Source organism: Mirounga leonina, unplaced genomic scaffold (genome assembly GCF_011800145.1).
Source record: "Mirounga leonina isolate KUSES-001 unplaced genomic scaffold, KU_Mleo_1.0 Mir_115, whole genome shotgun sequence".
In the NCBI taxonomy this organism is placed as follows: domain Eukaryota; kingdom Metazoa; phylum Chordata; class Mammalia; order Carnivora; family Phocidae; genus Mirounga; species Mirounga leonina.
In genome coordinates, this window is record NW_023270268.1 from 97,312,730 (window position 1) to 97,339,961 (window position 27,232).

At 36.3% G+C, this 27,232-nt stretch overlaps 1 protein-coding gene across 1 annotated transcript in view; it reads left to right on the top strand.

Moving 5' to 3' along the window:
- CFAP44 (cilia and flagella associated protein 44) overlaps positions 1-27,232 on the top strand; it is a 139,023-nt gene that overhangs the window by 62,906 nt on the left and 48,885 nt on the right. The window contains exons 22-24 of the mRNA XM_035000156.1: positions 957-1,087; positions 16,313-16,509; positions 18,094-18,268. Coding sequence (XP_034856047.1) covers positions 957-1,087; positions 16,313-16,509; positions 18,094-18,268 — 503 coding nt within the window. The remainder of the gene's footprint in view (positions 1-956; positions 1,088-16,312; positions 16,510-18,093; positions 18,269-27,232) is intronic.

Genomic DNA, 27,232 nt, shown 5'->3' on the forward strand with positions numbered 1-27,232 from the left:
ATTACAAAGCCCCATCTACCTGCTAGTGATTTTCTTTTCATTGTGTACTTCTTTCTAAGTGGAATTGCTGTCAAGAACTTAATCAAATAAAAAGCCAGAATTTATCATCCTGACTATACCTATAATTTTAGATGCACCTAGCCAATTCCATATGAAAAATGCTCTGGTGAAATAATAATGGATAATTCATATTGGTTAAAAAAGACCAACCTGCAATGGTTAAAAGATATTTATGCTATTTTACTAAGAAAAAGGTTGACATTTATGGAATATGGGTAACATAATTCAAAATAAAGAACACCTGAGGTGAGTTCTGTGGCTAAACATTTTATATATATATCATTACTTAAAACAGAAACACCCCTGGAAAGATTAATTACTACTTACAATTTAGTCTGAATGTGGGCTCTGATATTTTTCCAAGAATGAAGGTAAAAAACATTACGCCCCTAAGTATCCTTATGGGAGAAATGGCCTCGTTGGTGAAGGACATCCAGCTAGAACTTGGTAACCTCAAAAAGACACCAAAGACTTAGCTGTCTTTCCTGGGTGGGGTCACATGGGAAGGCGTGCCATGAACGTCTATCCTGTGCCCAGCCAGTTATGTGCCAGGAGTTGCTCTGGGGTGGTAGAGGTATTTTTTTTTGTTTGTTTTTAACTCTGTGCACTCTCCAAACATTCTGTTATTCATTGTTTTTATTGTGAGGAAATCTTTTAATGTATAACCTTATTTCCAGTATTGTTAATTTCTGAGAACTTTTCTCCATATTTTGTGGAAATAAAATTATAAGTATGTTACTTTTTTCTAGAACAGAGAGAGTTTGTGATATTTGGAAGAGAATTATAATCCAACATGAAATTGAGTACAAAACTTAATCTGTATCTGTGTATGAAATGTTTGATAATGTACATTGATAAAAGTACCCATTTTGATGAACAAATCTACTTATTTGCAGGATTTTGATATAGATTCCAAAATACGTGCTGAGATTGGCAGGAAAACTGCTTTTAAAATTCAACAAGTGGAAAAAGAATTAGCTTGGGAAAAAGAGAAACATGAACTTGGCCTCATGAAGCTACAGAATAGGTAGGACCCATATTTCCTGCAAGTTAAGATGTTTGAGAACATATATTTGAATGAAGTTGTTTACAGTGGCTTAATCGAAGTGGTCAGGTAAGAGGTGTCCTAGAGTACCTACTAACTTTTTTTTTAAAAGATTTTATTTATTTATTTGAGAGAGAGAATGAGAGAGAGAGAGAGAGCATGAGAGGGGGGAACGTCAGAGGGAGAAGCAGACTCCCCGCTGAGCAGGGAGCCTGATGTGGGACTCGATCCTGGGACTCCAGGATCATGACCTGAGCCGAAGGCAGTCGCTTAACCAACTGAGCCACCCAGGCGCCCCGAGTACCTACTAACTCTTGAAATCTCAAGAAAGCCTCTTGTCACTGCTACTGATATCTTCTTGAGCTTTCTGAGAAATTTAAATCTGGGAAATGTAACAATTAGATTTTTTAGAGAGCTGGGGTGGCTCAGTCATTTAAGCATCTGACTCTTGATTTTGGCTCAGGTCATGATCTCAGGGTCATGAGATCGAGCCCTGTGTCGGGCTCCATGCTGGGCATGGAACCTGCTTGAGATTCTCTCTTTCTCTCTCTGCTCCTCCCACCCCCCTGCTCTCTCTCTCTGTTTCTCTTAAAAAAAAAAAAATTAGATTTTTCAACTCAACACCCAAAAAATGATTTAAAAATGGTCAGAAGACATGAACAGACGTTTCTCCAGAGAAGACATCCAGATGGCCAACATCTCTCATCATCAGGGAAATTCAAATCAAAAATGCAATGGGATATCACCTCATACCTGTAAGAATGGCTAAAATCAAAACCACAAGAAACAGCAAGTGTTGGCAACGATGTGGAGAAAAAGGAACCTTCGTGCACTGTTGGGAATGCAAACTGGTGCAGCCACTGTGGAAAGCAGTATGGAGGTTCTCAAAAAGTTAAAGATAGAACTACCTCATGATCCAGTAATCATGCTACTGGGTATTTACCCAAAAAGTACAAAAGCACTAATTCAGAGGGATACATGCACCCCTATGTTTATAGCATCATTTTTTACAGTAGCCAAATTATGGAAGTAGCCCAAGTGTCCATGAATAGATGAATGGATAAAGAAGATGTGGTATATGTATACAATGGAATATTCAGCCATAAATAGGAATGAAATCTTGCCATTTGAAATGACATGGATGGACTAGAGAGTAATGCTAAGCAAAGTAAGCAGTCAGAGGAGGATAAATACCATGACTTCACTTGTGGAATTTAAGAAACAAAACAGATGAGCAAAGGGAAAAAACAGACAAACCAGGTAAATGACTCAAATATAGTGAATGAACTGATGGTTACCAGAGAGGAGGTAGATGGAGGGATGGGTGAGATAGGTGATGGGGATTAAGGAGGGCACTTGTTGTGATGAGCACCGGGTGATGTATGGAAGTGTTAAAATCACTTATATTGTACACCTGAAACTAATATAACACTGTATTAACTATATTGGCATTAAAATTTAAAAAAGGAATAGTACAAAAATTTTTTTTTAATTAAAAATTAGATTTTTTATAAACCAAATGATGTAATAAACATTTGTTTTCTGTTTTTGGCAAGTTACTTATTTTATATCTAGTTACCACATGAGCAGATACATCTTTAAAAAATAAAAAGCTAGAATGAAAAGACTTATAATGAAAGACAACTTTCTGTCCAATCTCTCTCGTGTACCAATAGGGCTCCCCATGAGGAAATTGCTTTTATTTTATTTTATTTTTTTTTGCCTTTTTGAGATGTAATTTACATTCAGTAAAATGTATAAATTTTAACTGAACAGCTTAATAAATTTTTACAGTTATATATCACATATATCCACTACCCAGGTTAAGAACATTTATAGCACTCCAAAAAGTTCCCTGTGGCCCCCTCCCAGTAAATATTAGCTCTCCAGAGATGAATGTTTATCACATTAGTTTTGTCCATAAACTTCATCATACAAATTGAATGTTGCAGTGTGAATTCTTTTATATTTGGCTTCTTTTACTTAGCATCATGCCTAAGATTATCTATGTTGTTGCAGGTAGAAGTAGTTTATTCTTTTTCATTGTTTTGTAATAATCTTCTATGCTTATACCATGTTTTATTTATTCATTCTACTGTTGATGGATATTTGAGTTGTTTCTATTTTTAGCTATGATGAATAATGCTGCTATGACCATTCTTGTGCATGATTTTTGGTGGACATAAGAACTTATTTGTTTGCTTTATAACCAGGAGTGGAACTGCTGGGTCATAGATTATATGCATGTTTGGCTTTACTAGACACTGCCAAACAGTTTTCCAAAAATGGTTCAACCAATTTATACCATGACCATCAGTGTATGAGAATTCCAATTGATCCTCATTGTATTAGTTTCCTAGGGCTTCCATAACAGAGTACAACAGACTGGTTGCTTGAAAGAACAGACAAAAGTTCTGGAGGCTGAAGTTCAAAATCAAAGTATTGGTTGAGTTGGGTGTGGGTTTTTTTTTGTTTTTGTTTTTGTCTTTGAAGGGAGATAGGTTTTTATTTATTTATATTGAAGTATAATTGACATATATTAGTTTCAGGTGTACAACCTATTGATTCAACAATTCTATGCATTACTTAGTACTCACCACAATAAATGTAGTCACCATATATTATTACAGCGTTATTGACTATATTCCTTGTGCTGTACTTTTCATCTCCAGGACTTATTTTGTAATTGAAATTTGTTAATCTTCTCTTTTTTCTTTTTTAAGTAATCTCTACACCCAATGTGGGGCTTGAACTCACAACCCCAAGATCAAGAGTCACATGCTCTACCAACTGAGTCAGGCAGGCACCCCTATTAATCTCCTCTTAATCCCCTTTGTCTATTTCACCCATCCACCCACCCACCTCCCCTCCAGTTTGTTCTCTGTATTTAAGAGTGTTTTTGTTTGTTCACTTGTTCTGTTTTTTAAATCCCACACATAAGTTAAATCTATGGTATTTGTCTTTCTCTGTCTGACTTATTTCACTTTGCGTAAAACCCTCTAGGTCCAGCCATGTTGTTGGAAGTGGCAAAATCTCATTCTTTTTTTTATGGCTAATAGTCCATTGTATGTATGTATGTATGTATACATACATATACATGCATATATGCACATATATGTGTATATACACACATATATACATACACATATATACGTATATATACATACATACATACCACCTCTCCTTTATCCATTCATCTATCAGTGGACACTTGGGTTGCTTCCATATCTTGGCCATTATAAATAATTCTGCAATAAACGTAGGGGTGCATATATCTTTTCAAACTAGTGTTTTTGTTTTCTTTGGGTAAATAGGCAGTACTGGAATTACTGGGTCATATGATATTTCTATTGTTCACTTTTTGATGAACCTCCATACTGTTTTCCACAGTGGTTGCACCAATTTACATTCCCACCAACAGTGTATGAAGGTTCCTTTTTTTTTCCCCCCACATCCTCACCAACACTTGTTATTGCTTTCTGATGCTAGCCATTCTGACAGGTGTGAGGTGATATTTCATTGTTTTGATTTGTATTTCCCTGGTGATTAGTGATGTTGAATATCTTTTCATGTGTCTATTGACCATCTGTGTGTCTTCTTTGAGAAAATATCTATTCAGGTCCTCTGCCCATTTTTTTTTTTGAAGTAAGCTCTATGCCCAACTTGGGTCTTGAACTCATGACCCTGAGATCAAGAGTCACATGTTCTACCATTTGAGTCAGCCAGGTCCCCTATCCTTTGCCCATTTAAAAATTGGATTGTTTGGAGTTTTTTGGTGTTGTATAAGTTCCTTATATATTTTGGATGTTAACTCCTTGTTGGATAGATCATGAGCAAATGTCTTCTCTCGTTCATTGGGTTGCCTTTATGTTTTGTTGATTGTTTCCTTTGCTGTGCAAAAGCTTTTTTTTTTTTGGTGTAGTCCCAACAGTATTTTTTTTTTTTTTTTCTGCTTTTGTTTCCCTTGCCTGAAGAGATATATCCTTAAATGTTGCTAAGGGTGATATCCAAGAGATTACTGCCTATGTTTTCTTTTAGGAGTTTTATGGTTTTAGGTCTCACATTTAGGTCTGTAATCCATTTCGAGTTTATTTTTGTGTATGGTGTTAAAAAATGGTTCAGTTTCATTCTTTTACATATAGCTGTCCAGTTTTCCCAACACCATTTGTTGAACAGACTGTCTTTTCCCCATGTGTATTCTTATTTCCTTTGTTGTAGATTAATTGACCATATAAGCATGGGTTTATTTCTGGGCTTTCCATTCTGTTCTTTTGATCTATGTGTATATTTTTGTGCCAGTACCATATTGTTTTAATTACCACAGCTTTGTAGCATATCACAAAATCTGGGGATGTTCTACTCCAGCTCTGTTGTTTTTCTCAACAAAGGTCTTTGTGGTTCCATATAAATTTTAGGATTACTTGTTCTAGTTCCATGAAAAATGCTATTTATTACTTTCATCAGAGACCTGGGAGGGAGAATCTGCTCCATGCCTCTCTGAGCTTCTGGTGTTTTGCCAGCAATCTTTGGTGTTCCTTCCTGTAGATGCATTATTCCAAATCTGCCTTCAAGTGGTGTTCTGTGTTTTTTCACATAATCTCTCTGTGCATGTCCAAGTTCCCACTTTTTATAAGCACACCAGTAATGTTGGATTAGGACCACTCTAATCTCATAACTTGATTACCTCTGTCAAGACCCTATTTCCAGATAAAGTCACACTCTGAGATACTGGGAGATTTCAAAGTATCTTTCTGGGTGGATACCATTCAACCTGTTATGGTACCTGGACTGGATCGCCCAACGGAAGAACCAAGTGGCACCCGGAGATCTTGGAGGATAGGAGGTTTATTTAGTGCCGGCAGGCTCAGAGTAGAGTGATCTCCAAAGCTCTGAGCCCCGAGCACAAACAAAGGGGGCAATTTATACACTTTTACTTCTGTATACTTGGCACTTTTGGTGCGTGCACGAAGCGGGGCAGGGAGAAGAACCCGGATTGGTGCATGTGGGAAGGAAAGCAGGGAGAAGAACCCGGAAGAGCTCTGGGGCAAGGACTGGGATTCTCTCGCTGGCTAGGTTGGCTATCTTAGGACACAGATTTTCCTTGTCAAACCCATAACACTCATGCTTGTCATCACTTGATATTGTCATTTGTTTAAGTTTCAGCCATTCTACAGTAATATCTCAATGTGATTTAAATTGGCATTTCCCTGATGAGGAGTGATCTTAGCCCCTTATACTTATTGGTTATTTGTATATTCTCTTTTCTTAGGTGTTCAAGTTCTTTATTCATTTTTAAAATTGGGTTTTAAGAGTTATTCATATCTTCTTGATAGGAATCTTTTGTCTTGTAGATATAGAACACATGTATTTGTGATACATATATATGTGTGTGTATATATATATATATACACACACATATATATATATATGATGCATGTGTGTGTGCATGCATGTAAAATATCTTGCTCTAATCTGTGGCTTGCCTTTTCATTCTCTTAATGGTGTCTTTTTTTGAGCAGAAGTTTTTAACTTTAATAAAGTTCATTTTATCAGTATTTTTCTTTTATGGTTCATGCTTTTATGTTGTAGTTAAGGAATCTGTGCCTATTCCCAATTTATGAAATAATTCTCCTGTGATTTATTCTAGAAGCTCATTTTTTTTTAAGATTTTCTTTATTTGACAGAGAGAGAGTGAGAGAGCACAAACAGGAGGAGCAGCACAGGGAGAAGGGAGAAGCAGACTCCCCGCTGAGCAGGGAGCCTGACTCAGGGATTGATCCCAGGATGCTGAGATCATGACCTGAGCCAAAGTCAGACACTTAACCCACTGAGCCACCTAGGTGACCCTAGAAGCTCTATTGTTTTACCATTATCTGTATTGGTTTTTTGAGGTGGTATAAGATGGAGATCATGTGTCATTTGTTTTTTTTAAAAATTTTATTTTATTATGTTATGTTAATCACCATACAATACCTCATTAGTTTTTGATGTAATGATCCATGATTCATTGTTTTTGTATAGCACCCAGTGCTCCATGCAGTATGTGCCCTCCTTAATACTCATCACCGGGCTAACCCATCCTCCCAACCCCCTCCCCTCTAAAACCCTCAGTTTATTTCTCAGAGTCCATAGTCTCTCATGGTTCATCTCCCCCTCCAATTTCTCCCCCTTCATTTTTCCCTTCCTTCTCCTAATGTCCTCCATGCTATTCCTTATGCTCCACAAATAAGGGAAAACCATATGATAATTGACTTTCTCTGCTTGACTTATTTCACTTAGCATAATCTCCTCCAGGCCCAACGATGTTGATGTAAAAGTTGGGTATTCATCCTTTCTGATGGCTGAGTAATATTCCATTGTATATATGGACCACATCTTCTTTATCCATTCATCCGTTGAAGGGAATCTCGGCTCTTTCCACAGTTTGGCTATTGTGGACATTGCTGCTATGAACATTAGTGTGCATATGGCCCTTCTTTTCACTACTGGGGTAAATACCCAATAGTGCAATTGCTGGGTCATAGGGTAGCTCTATTTTTAATTTTTTGAGGAACCTCCACACTGTTTTCCAAAGTGGCTGTACCAACTTGCATTCCCACCAACAGTGTAAGACGGTTCCCCTTTCTCCACAACCTCTCCAACATTTGTTGTTTCTTGCCTTGTCAATTTTTGCTATTGTAACTGGTGAAAGGTGGTATTTCAGTGTGGTTTTGATTTGAATTTCCCTGATGGCTAATGACAATGGACATTTTTTCATGTGTCTGTTAGCCATTTGTAGAAGTGTCTGTTCATGTCTCCTGCCCATTTTTTGACTTGATTATTTGTTTTTTGGGTGTTGAGTTTGAGAAGTTCTTTATAGATCTTGGAAATCAGCGCTTGGTCTGTAGTGTCATCTGCAAATATCTTCTCCCATTCTGTGGGTTGCCTCTTTGTTTTGTTGACTGTTCCCTTTGCTGTGCAGAAGCTTTTTATCTTCATGAAGTCCCAAAAGTTCATTTTTGCTTTTGTTTCACTAGCCTTTGGAGATATATCTTGAAAGAAGTTGCTGTGGGTGATGTCAAAGAGGTTACTGCCTATGTTCTCCTCTAGGATTTTGATGGATTCCTGTCTCACATTGAAGTCTTTCATACACTTTGAGTTTATCTTTGTGTATGGTGTTAGAGAATGGCCGAGTTTCATTCTCCTGTATATAGCTGTCTAATTTTCCCAGCACCATTTATTGAAGAGACTTTTTTCCATTGCATATTTTTTCCTGCTTTGTCAAAGATTATTTGACCATAGAGTTGAGGGTCCATATCTGGGTTCTCTATTCTGTTCCATTGGTCTATGTGTCTGTTTTTGTGCTAGTACCATGCTGTCTTGGTGATCACAGCTTTGTAATATAGCTTGAAATCAGGCAATGTGATGCCCCCAGCTTTGTTTTTCTTCTTCAACATTTCCTTGGCAATTCGGGGTCTTTTCTGATTCCATACAAATTTTAGGATTGTTTGTTCCTGCACTTTGAAAAATGTCATTGGAATTTTGATCGGGATGGTGTTGAAGGTATAGATTGGTCTGAGTAGTATAGACATTTTAACAATGTTTATTCTTCCAATCCATGAGCATGGAATGTTTTTCCATCTTTTTGTGTCTTTAATTTCTTTCATGAGTGTTCTGTAGTTCCTAGAGTACAGATCATTTACCTCTTTGGTTAGGTTTATTCGGAGGTATCTTAGGGTTTCTGGTGCTATTATAAATGGAATCGTTTCTCTAATTTCTCTTTCTACAGTTGCATTGTTAGTGTATAAGAAAGCAACTGATTTCTGTGCAGTCGTTTTATATCCTGCCACATTACTGAATTGCCGTATGAGTTCTAGTAATTTGGGGATGGAGTCTTTTGGATTTTCCACATAAAGTATCATGTCACTTGCAAAGAGAGAGAGTTTAACTTCTTCTTTGCCAATCTGAATACCTTTTATTTCTTTTTGTTGTCTGATTGCTGTTGCTAGGACTTCTAGTACTATGTTGAACAATAGTGGTGAGAGTGGGCATCCTTGTCGTGTTCCTGATCTTAAGGGAAAGGCTCTCAGCTTTTCCCCATTGAGAATGATACTCACTGTGGGTTTTTCATAGATGGATTTTATGAACTTGAGGAATGTTCCCTCTGTCCCTATACTCTGAAGAGTTTTAATCAGGAAAGGATGTTGTATTTTGTCAAATGCTTTTTCTGCATCAGTTGAGAGGACCATATGGTTCTTCTCTCTCCTCTTATTAATGTGTTCTATCACATTGATTGATTTGTGAATGTTGAACCCCTCTTGCATCCGGGGGATAAATCCCACTTGGTTGTGGTGGATGATCCTTTTAATGTATTGTTGGATCCTATTAGCTAGAATTTTGTTGAGAATTGTAGAATCCATATGTATCAGGGATATTGGTCTGAAATTCTCCTTTTTGATGGGGTCTTTGCCTGGTTTGGGGATTAAGATAATGCTGGCCTCATAGAATGAGTCTGGAAGCTTTCCTTCTGTTCCTATTTTTTGAAACAGCTTCAGGAGGATAGGTATTATTTCTTCTTTGAATGTTTGGTAGAATTCCCCAGGGAATCCATCAGACCCTGGACTCTTATTTTTTGGGAGGTTTTTTGATCACTGCTTCAATCTCGTTACTGGTTATTGGCCTATTCAGTTGTCAATTTCTTCCTGTTTCAGTCTTGGGAGTTTATAGGTTTCCAGGAAGGCATCCATTTCTTCCAGGTTGCTCAGTTTATTGGCATATAGTTGTTGAAAATAATTGCTAATAATTGTTTCTATTTCCTTGATGTTAGTTGTGATCTCTCCCCTTTCCTCCATAATTTTATTAATTTGGGTCCTTTCTCTTTTCTTTTGGATAAGTCTGGCCAGTGGTTTATCGATCTTATTAATTCTTTCAAAGAACAAGCTTCTAGTTTCCTTGATCTGATCTACTGTGTTTCTGGTTTCTAATTCATTGATCTCTGCTCTAATCTTAATTATTTCTTTTCTAATGAATGGCTTTGGCATCGTTTGTTGCTTTTTCTCTAATTCTTTAAGGTGTGAAGTTAATTGGTAAATTCGGGATTTTTCTATTTTTTTGAATGAGGCTTGGATGGCTATGTGTTTCCCCCTTAGGAACACCTTTGCAGTATCCCATAGGTTTTGGACTTAAATGTTTTCATTCTCATTGGTTTCCATGAATTGTTTAAGTTCTTTTTTGATTTCCTGGTTGACCCAAACATTCTTTTTTTTTTTTTTTTAAGATTTTATTTATTTATTTGACAGAGAGAGAGACAGCGAGAGAGGGAACAGAGGCAGGGGGAGTGGAAGAGGGAGAAGCAGGCTTCCCGCCGAGCAGGGAGCCCGATGCGGCGCTTGATCCCAGGCCCCCGGGATCATGACCTGAGCCGAAGGCAGACACTTAACGACTGAGCCACTCAGGTGCCCCGACCCAAACATTCTTGAGCAGAGTGGTCTTTAGCTTCCAAGTGTTTGAATTTCTGCCAAATTTTTTCTTGTGATTGAGTTCCAGTTTTAAGCATTATGGTCTGAGAATATGCAGGGAATAATCTCAGTCTTTTGGTATTGGTTGAGACCTGATTTGTGACCCAGTATGTGGTCTCTTCTGGAGAAAGTTCCATGTGCGCTCGAGAAAAATGAGTATTTTGTTGTTTTAGGGTGGAATGTTCTGTATATATCTATGAGGTCCATCTGGTCCAGTGTGTCATTCAAAGCTCTTGTTTCTTTGTTGATTTTCTGCTTAGATGATCTGTCTATTGCTGAGAGTGGAGTATTGAGGTCTCCTATAATTAACGTATTGTTATCAATATGACTCTTTATTTTGGTTAACAGTTGGCTTATGTAGATGGCTGCTCCCATGTTGGGGGCATAGATATTTACAATTATTAGATCTTCTTGTTGGATAGACCATAGACCCTTTAAGAATGATATAGTGCCCTTCTGTGTCTCTAACTACAGTCTTTAGCATAAAGTCTAATTTGTCTGATATAAGAATTGCTACCCCAGCTTTCTTTTGAGGTCTGCTGGCATGGAAGATGGATCTCCATCCCTTCACTTTCAGTCTGGATGTACCTTTAGGTTCAAAACGAGTCTCTTGTAGACAGCATATGGATGGGTCCTGTCTTTTTATCCAGTCTGCAACCCTGTGCCATTTTATGGGAGCATTTAGGCCATTCACACTGAGAGTGATTATTGAAATATATGAATTCATAATGTTGCCTATCAAGACCTTGTTTTTATAGATTGTCTCTGTAAATTTCTGCTGTATCACTCTTGGGGTCTTTCTCCTCTTATAGAACCCCCCTCCTCCTTAATATTTCTTGCAGGGCCAGCTTAGTGGTCACATATTCTTTCAGTTTCTGCCAGTCTTGGAAGCTCTGCATCTCTCCATCCATTCTAAATGACAGCCTTCTTGGATAAAGTATTCTTGCCTGCATGTTCTTCTCGTTTAGTACCCTGAATATGTCTTGCCAGGCCTTTCTGGCTTGCCAGGTCTCTGTGGATAGGTCTGATGTTATTCTGATGTGCCTCCCTATGTATGTAAGGAATCTCTTCCCCCTAACTGCCCTTAAGATGGTTTCCTTGGTTCTAAGATTTGTGAGTTTTACTATTACATGCCAGGGCCTAGGCCTGTTTTCCTTGATCTTGGGAGGGGTCCTCTCTGCCTCTAGGACACGAATGTTTGTTTCATTCCCCAGATTAGGGAAGTTCTCCGCTACCATTTGCTCAAATATATCTTCTAGTCCTTTCTCTCTCTCTCTCTCTCCACCCCCTCAGGGATCCCAATAATTCTGACATTGGTATGTTTCATGGTGTCACGTATTTCTCTGAGTCTATTTTCATGGATTTTGAGTTGTTTTTCCCTGGCCTCCTCTTTTTCCTTCTTGTCTATTAATTGGTCTTCTAGATCACTAATTCGTTCTTCTGCCTCGCTTACCCTAGCTGTTAAATTATCTAGATGAGATTGGATCTCACTGATAGTATTTTTAAGTTCTGCCAGTTCAGCTTTCATTTCTGCCCTTAGAGACTCTATGTTGCCATTAATTGATTTCTCCATTCTAGCTATCATCTTTACAATTGCTACCCTGAATTCCATCTCCAACATCTTGGATATATCTGTATCCATTTGTAAATCTGTGGCATAAATCATAGTCTCTGAGTCTTTCCTATTTTGGAGGTTCCTCCTTCTAGTCATTCTGTTGAAGGGTGGTTGAGGGAATGTATAGAGTCCAAATTATTGACCACAACCCAAGCAAGAGGCATCTGTTTTATAGGGACCTTAGGGTTGCTGGCCTCTTGCTTTCCCAGCCTGTCTTCTGGGGGAGGGGCCTGCCACTGTTAGGCAACCCTATTTGGGCAGAGTTGCCCTGCACCCTGTGGTGGGGGATGGGCTCAGTGAAAACCATTTTTTGGGGGCTTTTGTTCTCTGGCAGCTTTCCCTGGTGGCTTTCAGCATCTCTTCCAAGAGTCAGAGCAGAAGAGATTGTTTCCAACCCTCTGCCTCAGAGCAGAGAGATTGCAGTCTGTTCTTTAGTGAGGTCTCCAAGCCACACTATCTCTGTTTCTGTCTATGCTGCTATAAACTGCAGCGTCCTGGGTTGTGCGCCCCTCAGCAGGGCTCCCAGTCCTTGCCTCCAGGTCAGGCATGTCTCTGCCCTTTGTGCTTCTAAAACCACCAGCTACCCCCAGTTCACAGGCATGGCCCTGCCCGCTCTAGGTTTCAGTTGGGGGCGGGGGGGGGGGCTGCCCTAAAGTCCTTTCCCTGTTGTTACCAGTCTGCGAGTCTTTGCCCGGTCCCCAGAGCCAGAGGCTATCACTCACCGGTGGTGCAGGATCCCCATGGCTCCCTCGCCTTTCCGTTTATCTTCTGATATGTGCCTATGGAATCACAGCTCCCTGCTTCATACCTCGAAACCAACTTCTTGCAATATTCTGTTTGTAGGGATCCAGATCTATCTTCTTACATCTCAGGCTGATTTTGTGGGTGTTCAGAGTGGTCTGGTAGATATCCAGCTTACTTCCATGGACCGGTTGGAATAAGGTCCTCTACTCCTCTGCCATCTTTTCCTCCCATGTGTCGTTTGTTTCTAAATGGATATTCAATTGACTTAGTATTATTTGTTGAAAAGACCATCCTTTCCTCATTAGACTGTAGTGATAGTTTTGTCATAAATCAAGTAACTGTATATATATGTATACATATATATGTGTATGTATATATGTATGTGTGTGTATATATATTCATTATATACAAAATATATGTATATGTATTTATATACACATATATTTATATATATATATATATATATATATATATATATATATATATATATATATACACTATATATATGTTCATTTCTGAACTCTTCATACTATTCCATTGGTCTGTCTGTGTTTGTGCTAGTATAACACTATTTTAATTATTCTTGACATCTGATATTGTAAGTCCTCTGGCTTTGTTCTTCATCTTCAATATTGCATAGGTCCTTTGCAACTTGTCAATTTTCATCAAAAAACCTGCTAAGATTTTGACTGGAATTACACTGAATCTATAGAACAACTTTGATGTAATGGATTTTAAAATAAATATTGAGTATTTTAATCCACAAATATGATAGATCTTAAAGAGAATCCACTTTTAATATCTCTTCTAGTGGTTATAACCATACATCTAAATAATGTATTTATATGAATTTATTAATCATTATTTATTGATTTCCTAGTATCATAGTTAAGGATTTTGTTCACTTTAGTGTGCTCATGCTTTTCTCTATTTCCTGAACATATAAAATATAATAACTGCTTTAATGTGCTTGTCTGCTAGTTATATCATCTGTGTGTTTTCTGGGTCTATTCTATTAGTGGAAAATTTTTTCTTTATTTTGGATTATATTCTGCTTCTTTGCCTGCCTGAAAAATTTTGATTAGATGCCAGACATCATGAATTTCACCACATTTCACATGATTGCTGGGTATTTTTTGTTACTTTTAAATATTCTTGAGTCTTATTTTGGGATTCAGTTAAATTACTTGGAAATAGTCTGAGTTTTTGAGGCTTGCTTTTAATCTGTGTTAGGCAGATTAAGTCTAGGCAGCCTTTCGTCTAGAGCTGATTTTTCCTCACTGCTATGATAAAATCCTTCTGAGTACTCTATCCTATGACCTATGTATTATGGGGTTTGTGGGAACACAAGCTCTTCCAACCTATGTGAAGCCTGGGGATTATTCTGCCTGCTCTCTTCTGGTGATTCTTTCCCCAGCTTCACGTGGACTCATCACATGCATGTAGTGATCAATAATCACCTGAAGCCTGGAAGAGAGATCTTCAGAGATCTCTCCCTATGCAACAGTTTCCTCTCTGGTACTCTGCTCTGTGATTCATGGTACTTGTTACCTGATATTAATACCTGAATATTTGAATCTTGGAATTATATCTAGATGACTACCTGCCAAGAGATGAAAGTAGCTAAGAAGTTCTCAGGAAGAAACTTCAATATAATATATGCTATGTTTGGCTTTAATAAATATTCATACTATATTTGTGAATGTATACATATGGCGAGTATGAATCTTAAACTAGTGAGGCTCATTGTCCCAGCCTGCCTGCTTCTTTCATTTGTTTGAGTCTATGGTTTTTGTACTCTTCTGGAGCAGGTAGCTTTTGATGAGGCCAGGAGCCTCTGTTCCCAGGATCGAATACACATGCAGTCCTTATCTTTGGGACCTTGTATCTCCCCAGAAGCTGCCAGAAGCAGGGAATACGTACCCACAGCTCTAGGACCCAATTTGTCTATCATCCCCGCTTGTCAAGTGAAACCTCTTCCCCAGTCTTCTTGCCTTCAAGTACTTGCTTCCTTAATTCCCTGCTTTCTCTCCCTGTCCAGGCTGCACCCTCCTCAGCTTTGTGTCTTCACTAAATATATGGAAGGAAATAAGTTACCTTGCTATCTGATTGGAGTGGGGGAGAGAATAAAGTTACCACTGGGTAACACTGGGTACTACCAGTGTTTTCATCTCTACCAATCTAATAGACCAAATGTGATAACTCTTGCTTGAATAATTTGCTTTTTTCTGATTAGTGGTGAAGTTAAGCATTTCTTTTCATATGTTTGTAGTTCATTGATATTCTTCTGAGCATTTCTTTTCATACATTTATAGTTCATTTATATTTAATCTTCTGAGAAAGATTCCTTGTTTATTTTTCTTTGAATTTTATTTCTCCCCTTAGTTTTATTCACTATTTCTGTATTTTTTTTAATTATACATATTGGAAACACTTTTACTCTGCCATTTGCCTTAAACTTTGTTCACATTTTTCTAACTATGCAGAAGTTTTAAATTTTGATGGGACCAAAACCATCCATATCATGTTTTCTGTGTTTTATGGAAAGACTAAAATTTAAAGTAAAACTCCAGAAGTCAAGAAGATGAAGAGAATAAGTTTTATTGTGATGAGAAAAATACTATGCTATAAGAGAAAAGGGAAAATTAGAAATAGTAAGCCATTTAAAAGAAGAAATGGAGTTCAAAGGATTGGATTAAAAAGTAGTAAGAAAGGCAGATAAACTAAGAATAATTGCTATATACATAAATAAGTTAAATTCTAAAATTAAAAGATTTGGGGAATAATTATGAACCAGTGCCAAAAAATAGCAACAATTAGCCATTAATTGATAAAGAACAAATTCCTGTGGGTCTAAAAGAAAAGTGAACTAGATGGTTATAATCCTGAGTTTAATATTTTTTGTAGAGGCAAAAGGGTAATATATTTGAGCCATATATATATACACACATATATATATTGCATGTATATATATGAGATATCTCATATGAGATGATAGGCGGATTTTGTCAGAATTTGATATGATCCACTTACCATTAAATTACAGTCTGCCTGAAAGTTTTTCATTTTTCTACATATTAGCAAAACAAAGGCATTATACTGATTAATAATGGTCTGTTAAATGTTTTCATTAGAAAGAAAATTCTACTTGCTCTTTGAGTCTTATGCAACTTCTATCACATCACATTGGTTAATATGCATTGTCAAATTTTGGATCTAGCACAATATAATATCATTTGTAAGCATAGTGTGTTGTGGTTTTATTTTATTAATCATGCAGAATTATTAAAATGGTATAATTGATTAAAATGGTGACTATTGCAAATACTTGTTCTATTTTCTTTTTTTCAGATTTCGTGAGTCATTGGAAAGTGATACTATTGTGGTTCATGCCATACAAAGTGATCACAAGATATCCTCCTATAGGCTTGTGAAGCCGTCTAAGTATTCCAAGTCCAAACGAACAAGTCTATCAGACAGAAGAACAAGCAAATTGGAGAGGTTAGAAAAAGAGGGAGCTGGAAGAAAGGATAGCCAGAAAGATACAGGTAGGCTAAATAACAAAAAGGCTTTTAAATCCTTACTTATTAAGGTTTCAAAACTGAATTTTCTTTTTGTAGGCAGTACCTTTGAACCCTTTTTGATGGCTTGAGCTCCATCTCTTGTCTCTCTTAATTTATTCCTTTGGAATAAAAATCAAGAGAGATGGCGTGTGTGGTATGGCTGAGAATGGGAAGCCATGTTCCTCCAGCAAATGCTCCACACCATCTCTTAAATGCAGGCTGCTAAAGAAAACCCACCCTGGTTATGTGACTGAGTGGGTTAGAGTACTTGATGCTGCTAATTTTTTACTTCCAACATCTAACTATTCTTAAATTTAGGCTTTCTTGGTTGCTCGTTTCTGGGCAGTGTTTCCTTGCAGATTCTTAGGCCCTACCCCAGAATGTGGGGATAGAACATGACATTTCAAACTATTTTCCAAGAGCATATGCTTTAAACAGAATGATGAGCTGAGAATTCAGGTGTGAAAAGAGTACCTCTTAATCTCTGCAACCTGCCTCTCATAACTGCCCACAGGATGACTGTAGATGAGTAGGAGGAAGGCAAGAATTCTGGGAATGACTTGGAGGGCCCAATCAAAAATAAATAAAGGACAGCACAGTTAGTGCTCATGATATAGTACTGACATTAATGCTGCTTTATCCTCTTCATTGAGAAAACTTTCATGGCTCCTTTCAGATAAATTCTGTAATTGTTTTCCTGGTATTTAATCTGTCCACAGTATATCCCTATTCTGTTTCCTATTAATAGTGCATTTTCATTCTGTTCTACTGGTATTTTTAGCTTATTGTCTTGCTCACTGCTCCCTAATTATGCCTGATACTTTTATACCCAGGTTCCTACTGGAGTGACTAATTCATTCCCCTCCTCTCTGAATTTTAACAGTTCTTAGAGATTCCAGATTGAATTACACTTTTGTTATAAAGTATGACCACCCAAGCCACATTAAACTCCTGCTTTTCCATATTCACATATATTTGAAATATGAAAGGTGAAATTATGAGTTATAACTATATGACCATCCCATATTATTATTTAACTTTTTTTCCAAAGTATATCTCTAAAGTATATCTCTCTGTAGCTTGAACATACAGTAAGAAATTGCCTCAGCAGATATGTAATTCTTAAACCACAGGTTTGTTTGCATGTTTCTGACCAGTTTTTCAATTGGCCACAGACCACTGCAGTCGGTATGTATCATCTCAAATATACATGTCAAATAGGACTCGCTTGCTTTCCCTACCATATCACAAATATTCCTACCCAACTTCTCAGTTTGTATGTCAGTGGCCCCTCATTATTTATCTTGTTTTCTAATTATTTTATATATGTCTTGCCAACTTTTCAATAAGGTCCTTTAGAGCAAATCCTATGACTTAGATCTCTTTATTTTGGTGTTCTAAAATACTTATTATGGGGTTAAATTCATGTTAGTTGTTTAACAAATACTGTGATTTACAGATTCATTATATTCTGTTTTTTAAAACATGACAGGTTTAAAAAAATATTTGAGAATTTCATTTTGATGTTTCAAGAAGATTGAAAAAAAAAAATGTTGACTCTCTATACAGGTGGGAGCATTGGTGTGCCAGAAGAATCAATTATAGAGAAAGGGAAGAAATTTCGGCCTAAAACCCTAAGTGAAATTATGGTGGAAAATCAAATTGAGAAAACAAAGAAACTTATATTAAAAGCTGAAAGGGCCCAACTTAAGATTCAGCAGCGAAAAAAAGAATGGGATGAACTGTAAGTGAGTGTGTTTTTGTTTTCTTTCTTTTTTTTACCTAAACTTTTTCATTTTAATATGTTTCAAAATATCTTTGAAATAGAAACAGAGATGGAGTATTGAAGATCTTTTAGAGTAGTGATACCTTGGTGGAACTTCTATGATCCTTAGGGTTTTGGGCCCAGGAATTCCATTTTGTGAATACAATCAGGGATTTTTAAGGATTAAGAAATTCCTATCTATTCTAACATAAAGTTATTTTTCTTTATGTTCTAATATCTTACAGTTTGGACTTTTACCTTTAGGTCTCTCATCATCTAAAGTTGACTTTTAAAAACCCTGATATGAGGTACTTTTATTTAACAAGTACTTTTTTTATTTGTTTTATTTGCCATCTATAGGTATGTTTGGTGAAATGTCTCTTCATGTCTTTTGCCCATGTTCAAATAAGATTGTTTGCTATTTTGCTGTTAAGTTCTGAGAGTTCTTTATATGTTCTAGATACCAGTCCTTTGTTGGTTGTGTGATTTTCAAATATTTTCTCCCAGTCTGTAGCTTGTCTTTTCATTCCTTTAATAGGGTCTCTTGCAGATAAAAGTTTTTAATTGTGTTAAACCCAATTTGTCAATTTTTCCTTCTATCAGTCTTGTTTTTGGTGTCGAGTCTAAGAACTCTGCCTAGCCCTAGTCCCCAATGATTTTCTCTTATTTTTTTTTTTCTGAAAGTTTTATAGTTTTACATTTTACATTTAAGTCTACGATCTATTTGGTATTCATTTTTGTATAAGGTGTGAGATTTAGGCATTTTTTGTTTTTGCCTGTGGATTTACAATTGATCTAGCACCATTTATTAAAAAGGCTCTCTCTCCTCCATTGAATTGGTTTTGCAATTTTCACCTTTGTCAGAAATCATTGGGGCATATTTGTGTGTGTCTATTTCTGAGTTCATGTTCTGTTCCATTGATCTATGTGTCTGTCACTTTGCTGAAAACACACTGCCTTGATTACTGTAGCAATGTAATAGATCTTGAAATTGGTCCTCTCATTGTATTCTTTTTTTTCCCCAAATTGTTTAACCATTCTAGTTACCTTGCCTTTCTATATAAACTTTAGAATACTTTTGTCTGGGGCGCCTGGGTGGCTCAGTTGGTTAAGCAGCTGCCTTCGGCTCAGGTCATGATCCCAGGGTCCTGGGATCGAGCCCCACATCGGGCTCCCTGCTCGGTGGAGAGCCTGCTTCTCCCTCTCACACTCCTTCTGCCTGCCGCTCCCCCTGCTTGTGTTCCCTCTCTCTGTCTCTCTGTCAAATAAATAAATAAAATCTTTAAAAAAAAAAAAAAGAATACTTTTGTCTGTATTTACAAGTAAAATCTTGCTGGAATTCTGATAGAAATTGTGTTAAAGCTGTGTATCAGTTTGGGGAGGGGGAATTGACATTTATTATGTTGAATCTTCTAACCCATGGACATAGTATGATTCTCCATTTATTTAGATCTTCTTTGATTTCTTTCATCAGTGTTTTGTTTTCAGTGTAAAAGTCCTACACATATTTTGTTCGAATTAGACATAAATGTTTCACTTTTTTGGCAATGTAAATGATATTGTGCTTTTAATTTTGGTATCTTATGTGTTCATGTTCATTGTTAGTATAGAAATACAATTGATTTTTTTGTATGTTTATCTCGTATCCTGTGGCCTTGCTGAACTGTTATTTTCTGAGAGTTTTTTAGTAGGTTTCTTAGGATTTTCTGTGTGGACAATCTTGTCATCTGTAAATAGGGACAGTTTTATTTTGTATCCAATTTGTTTGTGTCTTATTTCCCTTATTTTCTTGTTGGGCTGGCTAGAATTTCCAATATAGTATTGAAATAGAATGGGACATCTACAACTTGTTCCTGATCTTAAGGAGAAAGAATTCAGTATTTGAATGGTATATTGGTTTTCATTCTTTTACTTCAACCTGCCTATATTATTATGTTTGAAGTTGATGTTTTATTGACAGTATACAGTGGGGTTATGTTTTTTAATCCACTCTGTTAATCTCAATTCTTCAGTTGGTAGATTTAGACCATATCACTTACATAATTTACACATGGATTTACTTATATATTTACACATGTAATTATTGATATTTCAGGCTTATATCTGCTATTTTATATTTTTCTGTTGTCTGTATTTTTTATTAGTTTCAGAGGTAGAATTTAGTGATTCATCAGTTGCATATAACACCCAGTGCACATTACATCACATGCCCTCCTTAATGCCATTCACCCAATTATCCCTTCCCCCCACCAACCTCCCCTCCAGCAACCCTCAGTTTGTTTCCTGGAGTTGAGTGTCTCTTATGGTTTTCTTCCCTCTCAATTTCCATCTTATTTTATTTTTCCTTCCCTTCCCCTATGTTCATCTGTTTTCTTTCTTAAATTCCACATAAGTGTAATCATATGGTATTTATCTTTCTCCAACTGACTTATTTTGCTTAGTATAATACCCTCTAGTTCCATCTACATCATTGCAAAATATGGAAAGAGCCCGGATGTCCATCGACAGATATATGGATAAAGAAGATGTGGTATATATATATAATGGAATATTACTCAGTGATCAAAAAGAATGTTCTCTGTGGTTTTTTTGTTTTTATTTTTTCATGATTTCCTGTGGCTTACTTGAATATTTTAGAGTTCCAATATGATTATAGTGTTTTTGAGAGTATCCCTTTGTACAGTATTTTTAGCATTTTCTCTAGGTATTATATTATGTATACACAACTTATACAGTCTACTGGTGTTGATGTTTTATCAGCTTGAATGAAATGTAAAAAACTTACCTGCCTTCAAGTCCCTTTACACCCCTCACTGCCTCTTATTTCCCTTGTTTATAGTATAATTGTATATTTTCTCTACATACATTTCAGACATTGTTATAGTTTTTTTAATCATCAAACATAACTTAGACAATAGTAAAAGTAAGATGTATTTGCCAATATTTTTACTATTAAACATTTTAATCTCTTCCTTCTTGATGTTCCAAAGTTCCTTCTTCTATAATTTCATTTCTGCTTAGAAAACTTCCTTTAGCCATTGTTTTAGGGTTGGTATGTGGTGATAAATTCTTAGCTTTCCCTCACCTAAGAATGGCTTGATTTCTCCTTCATTCTGGGAGGATAGTCTTACTAGACATAAAATTCTGTGTTGACATTTCTCTTTTTCAACATGTGGAAAATATTGTTCTTCTTTCTGCTGGCCTCCATGGTTTCTTATGATCAATCTTCTGCCATTCAAATTGCTTCCTCCCTATATATAAGGTGTTATTTTTGTCTTGCTGCTTTCAAGATTTTTTTTTTTTGTCCTTAGTTTTCAGAAGTTTGACTATAATGTGTCTTGGTAAATCTTTGAATTTATTCTTTTTGGGAATTCATTAAACTTCTTGAATCTGTATACTTGTATCTCTGGCCAAATTTGGGAAGTTTTCAGCTGTTATTTCTTTTCTTTTCTTTCTTTTCTTTTTTTCTTCTTTTTTTCTTTCTTTCAGTCCTGTCCTCCTTTTCCTTTCCTTCTTGGATTCCAGTGACACAAATGTTAGATCTCTGAGGCTCTGTGTGGAGATTTTTAAAAAAAATTTTATTATTTGTTTGTAGTGTATTTTTTTGTTATTCAGATTGGATAATTTCTATTGTTCTATCTTCAAATTAATGATTCTTTGTCTCCTCCATTCTGGTGTTGACCCCATCTATTAAGTTTTACTTTGATTACTGTAGTTTTCAGCTCTAAAATTTCCATTTGGTTTTTCTTTGTATCTTCCATTTCTTTCTGAGACTCTATTTTTCCATTTGTTTCAAGCACCTTTCTAATTGTTTTTTGAAGCACTTTATAATGGCTGCTTTAAAATTGTTGTCAGATTATTCTAACATCTCTATCATCTTGGGATTGGCAACTGACAATCATCTTTTCTTATTCAAGTTGAGGTCATCCTGATTCTTGGTATGACAAATGATTTTTTATTGAAATCTGTACATTTGGGGCATTATGAGACTCTGAATCTTATATATACATTCAGTTTTAGCTGTCTTTCTCTGATTTGAGCAAGATAAGAAGGAATGCCACCTCATGGGTATAGAAGTCCAGGTTACCCATTTTTTCCCCAGTTGACACCTGAGGAAGGAAGGGGCACTTGCTGGTCAGCAGTTGGAGTTCTGGATCCCTACTAGGCTGCTCTGATATCACTTTGCTCTCTAGTTGTCTTCCATTGATGTTGTGGAGGATGGTCAAGGTCTTCACTTTCCACTAGGCTTCCTCAAACACTACCCCAGCAAGGAGGGGTTGATCACCTTGTTACTACTGGGCAAGGCTTAGATGTCCAGGCTCCCTATGGACTCTCCACTGTAACTGTGGTAGGGAGGCTTGTTACCACACACTGGGGAGGAAGCCCTGGTCCCCAGGGCTCACCTCCTTTAACACCATCCCTGTAGGGGTTGTGTTGCCTTGTTAAAGTCTGCTGGTGGTAAAAGTATAGACTCCCCACTTGACCTTTGCAGGCTGGGTGAAGGTTGGGCCACATTTGTGTGTGTGTGTGTGTGTGTATCTGTGCACACATGTGCATGCGTGCTGCATGGCTAGAGTAGAGCGTTTATTATCTAAAAAGTTTTCTGTATTATTAGTCTCTTTTCTTGATCCTTTAGCTAGAAAGAGCAAGATTTTGTTGGGCTTTTATTGTCTAAACCCTTTGGTATTTCTAGTTGCCATTTTCTTTAACTCCATGCCTGAGATATATGAGGTAATAAGAAAGTCTAGAGATTTTACCATCATATACTCCCTCAGGTCCCAAGGTTCTTTGTGGTCTATCTTCTTCTTTTCACCTTTCATTATATGTACAACATGAAGGGTTGTATATATAATGTTTAGGGGTTTTATTTGTACTTGCCAGGAAGATTTGAATACATAAGTCTATTCCCTTTTTCAGAAATGGAAACTCTTTCCATTGATTTTATTATATTTACCTTTAATCTGGTGTTTTTTTTTTTAAAGATTTTATTTATTTGAGAGAGAGAGAGAGAGAGAAGAGGGGGCATGAGCAGGGAGAAGGAGCAGAGGCAGAGGGAGAAGCAAGCTCCCCACTGAGCAGGGAGTCTGATGTGGGACTCAGGCCCAGGACCCTGGGATCATGACCTGACCTGAAGGCAGATGCTTAACTGACTGAGCCACCCAGGCACCCAGTCCTCTCTATATTCTTGATGAGTTTAGCTAAAAGTTTATCAATTTTGTTTTTATCTTAAAAAAAAAAATGCCCAGCTTACTTTCATTGATCTTTCCTATTGTCTTTTAAATCTCGATTTCATTTATTTCTGCTTTGATTTTTGTTATTTCCTTCTTTCCACTAACTTTGGGTTTTTGCTTTTTTTTTTTTTCCTAGTTCCTTGAGGTATAAGGTTAAGTTAGTTGCTCAAGGTTTTTCTTGTTTCCTGATGTAGGCATTTATCACTATAAACTTCCCTGTTAGAACTGCTCTTCTTGCATCCTATACATTTTAGGTATGTTGTATTTCTATTTTCATTTGTTACAAGATATTTTTGATTTCTCTTTTGATTTTTTTACTGGTTATTCAAAGTATGTTTAATCTCCAGATATTTATGAATCTTACAGTTTCCTTATTGTAATTGATTTCTAGTTTTATACCTTTGAGTTTAGAAAAGATACTGGATATGATTTCAAGCTTTTTAAATTAATTAATACTTGTTTTGTGGCCTAACGTGGTTTATCCTGGAGAATGTTTCATGTGCATTTAAGAAGATGTGGTATATATATACAATGGAATATTATGCAGCCATCAAAAAACATGAAAACTTGCCATTTGCAAGGACGTGGATGGAACTAGAGGGTATTATGCTAAGTGAAATAAGTCAATCAGAGAAAGACATGTAACATGATCTCACTGATATGAGGAATTCTTAATCTCAGGAAACAAACTGAGGGTTGCTGGAGTGGTGGGGGGTGGGAGAGATGGGGTGGCTGTGATAGACATTGGGGAGGGTATGTGCTATGGTGAGCACTGTGAATTGTGTAAGACTGATGAATCACAGACCTGTACTTCTGAAACAAATAATACATTATATGTTAAAAAAAAAAAAAAGAAGAAGATAGTAGGAAAGGAAAAATGAAGGGGGGGAAATTGGAGGGAGAGATGAACCATGAGAGAATATGCACTCTGAGAAACAAACTGAGGGTTCTAGAGGGGAGGAGGGTGGGTGGATGGGTTAGCCCAGTAATGGGTATTAAAGAGGGCATGTATTGAATGGAGCACTGGGTGTTATACGCAAACAATGAATCATGGAACACTACATCAAAAACTAATGATGTAATGTATGGTGATTAACATAACATAATAAAATAAAATTAAAAAATAAATAGAAGGTAGTCATTTTAAAAAAATGTATATTCTGCTACTATTGAATGGAATGTTTGTAAATATTTAAGTCCATCTGTTCTAACTTGTTATTTAAGTCCAATGTTTCCTTATTTTATTTATTTATTTATTGGGTCTGGATAAACTAGTTTTGTTTTATGTTTGGATTCTTTCTCTTTATGGTTTTTATATCTATTATAGGTTTTTGCTTTGTGGTTACTGTAAGACTTACATAAAACATATCAGTCTATTTTAACCTGATAATAACTTAACTCTGAACACATGCTAAAGCTGTATTTTTAACTCTCCCAACACTTTGTTTTTGATGTCACAATTTACATCTTTTTACCTTATATATCCATTAACAAATCATTGTCGTTATAGTTATTTTTAATTCATTTGCCTTTTAACCTTTATGCTAAATTTAAAAATGATTTACCCACCAGCATTGATATTAGAGTATTCTTAATTTAGCTATATATTTGTCTTTATTGACAAAATTTATACTTATATATGTTTTCCTATTAGTAGTTAATGTCCTTTCACTTCAGCCTGAAGAATTGACTTTAACATTTCTTGAAAGCCTGGGCTAATGGTAATGAGCTCCTTCAGCTTTTGTTTGTCTGGAAAACTCTTTATTTCCCCAATGCTGAAGGACAGTTTTGTTGGGTAGGTTATTTTTGGTTGACAGTCTTTTTCTTTTAGCACTTTGAATTTATTATGCCACTCTCTGCTTGCCTACAAAGTTTCTGCTAAAAAAAATCTGCTGATAGTCTTATTTTTCTTATATGTGTATATATATAACAAGTTGTATTTCTCTTGCTGTTTTAAAGATCTTCTCCTTGTCTTTAATGTTTGACAATTTGTTATACTGTGTCTTGGTGTGGGATTTTTTGGATTTATTTGTTTTAAACTTTCTAGGCATCCTGGATCTGGATGTCTATTTATTTCCCCAGGTTAAAGAATTTTTCAGCCATTATTTCTTTGAATAAGACTTATGACGACCTTTCTCCATTTAGGACCCCTGTAATGTGAATATTAATTTGCTTGTTGATGTCTTTTAAGTCCCTTAAGCTATGTTCACTCTTTTTAATTCTTTTTTCTTTTGCTCCTCTGATTGGGTGAATTCCACTGCCCTGTTTTTTGAGTTTATCAATCCTTTCTTCTGCTTAATCTAGTTTGGTGTTGAACCCCATTTTTAAACATTTCAGTTCAATTATTCTTCACTTCTGGGTTTTCTCTTTGGCGTGATCTTATATTTTCTATCTCTGATGAAATATTCACTTTGTTCACACATTGTTTTCCTGACCTTGGTAAGCATCTCTATGAATATTGTATTAAACTCTCTGTCAGGTAAATCACTTTATCTCCATTTCATTAAGGTCTGTTTCTGGAGTTTTATCTTGCTCTTTAGTTTGGAACATGTTTTTCTCCTTCTTCATTTCCCTTGACTCTATGTGTTGGTTTCTGCACATTAGAGAAAATAGTCACCTTCCCCAGTCTTTATGGAGTGTTCTCATGTAGGAGGTGTTCACTCTGGCCTGGACTCAGTCTCTCTCTCTCTTTTGTTTTATGTTGAGGTGGGTTTATTGACAAGGAAAGATGTTTACAATATATTAATGAAAAAGCACATAGGACAACAATATAATTTGGGAGAGTATCAATAAAATGTAACAGTGGTTGTCTCTAGGTGATAGGATTATGGGCCTTACAGGACTTTTTCTTTCTTTTGCCCAGTATTGAGCCCAATGTGGGGCTTGATCTCATGACACTGAGACCATAACCTGAGTCAAAATCAAGAGCTGGACCCTTAAATGACTGAGCCACCCAGGTGCCCCTTAACCCTAAGCAACCATTTCTTGTCTCTATAGATTTGTCTATTTTGGACACCTTATATACATGGATTCTGTGGTCTTTGTGGCTGGCTTTTTTTGCTTCATAAGACTTTAAATTTCATCCATGTTATAGCATGTATCAGTACTTCATTCCTTTCTATGACCAAACAATCCATATCATATTTATCAGTTCATCAGTTGAAACACATTTAGGTTATATCCATTTTTTCACCATTATGAATAATGCTGTTAAAATTTGTGTAATTTTTGTGTGGACATATGTTTTTAATTCTCTTGGGTAGATACCTAGGATTGGAATTCCTATATGCTAACTGTTCAACTTTTATTTTTTAATTGAAGTGTGGCTGACACACAATGTTACATTAATTTCAGGTGTACAACATAGTAATTTGACAACTCTATACATTATGCAATGCTCATAAGTGTAGCTACCATGTGTCCCCATACAATGTTCTTACGATACCATTGACTATATCCCTATGCTGTACCTTTCACCCCTGTAGCTTATACATTCCATAACTGGAAACCTGTACCTGCCAATCCCCTTCACCCATTTTGCCCATTCCCCAACCCCTCTCTGCTGTGGTAACCATAGTTTGTTTTCTGTGCTTATGGGTCTAATTTTGCTTTTTTTTGTTTGTTTGTACATTTATTTTTTAGATTCCACATAGAAGTGAAATAATATTGTATTTGTCTTTCTCTGTCTGACTTATTTCATTTAGCATAATAC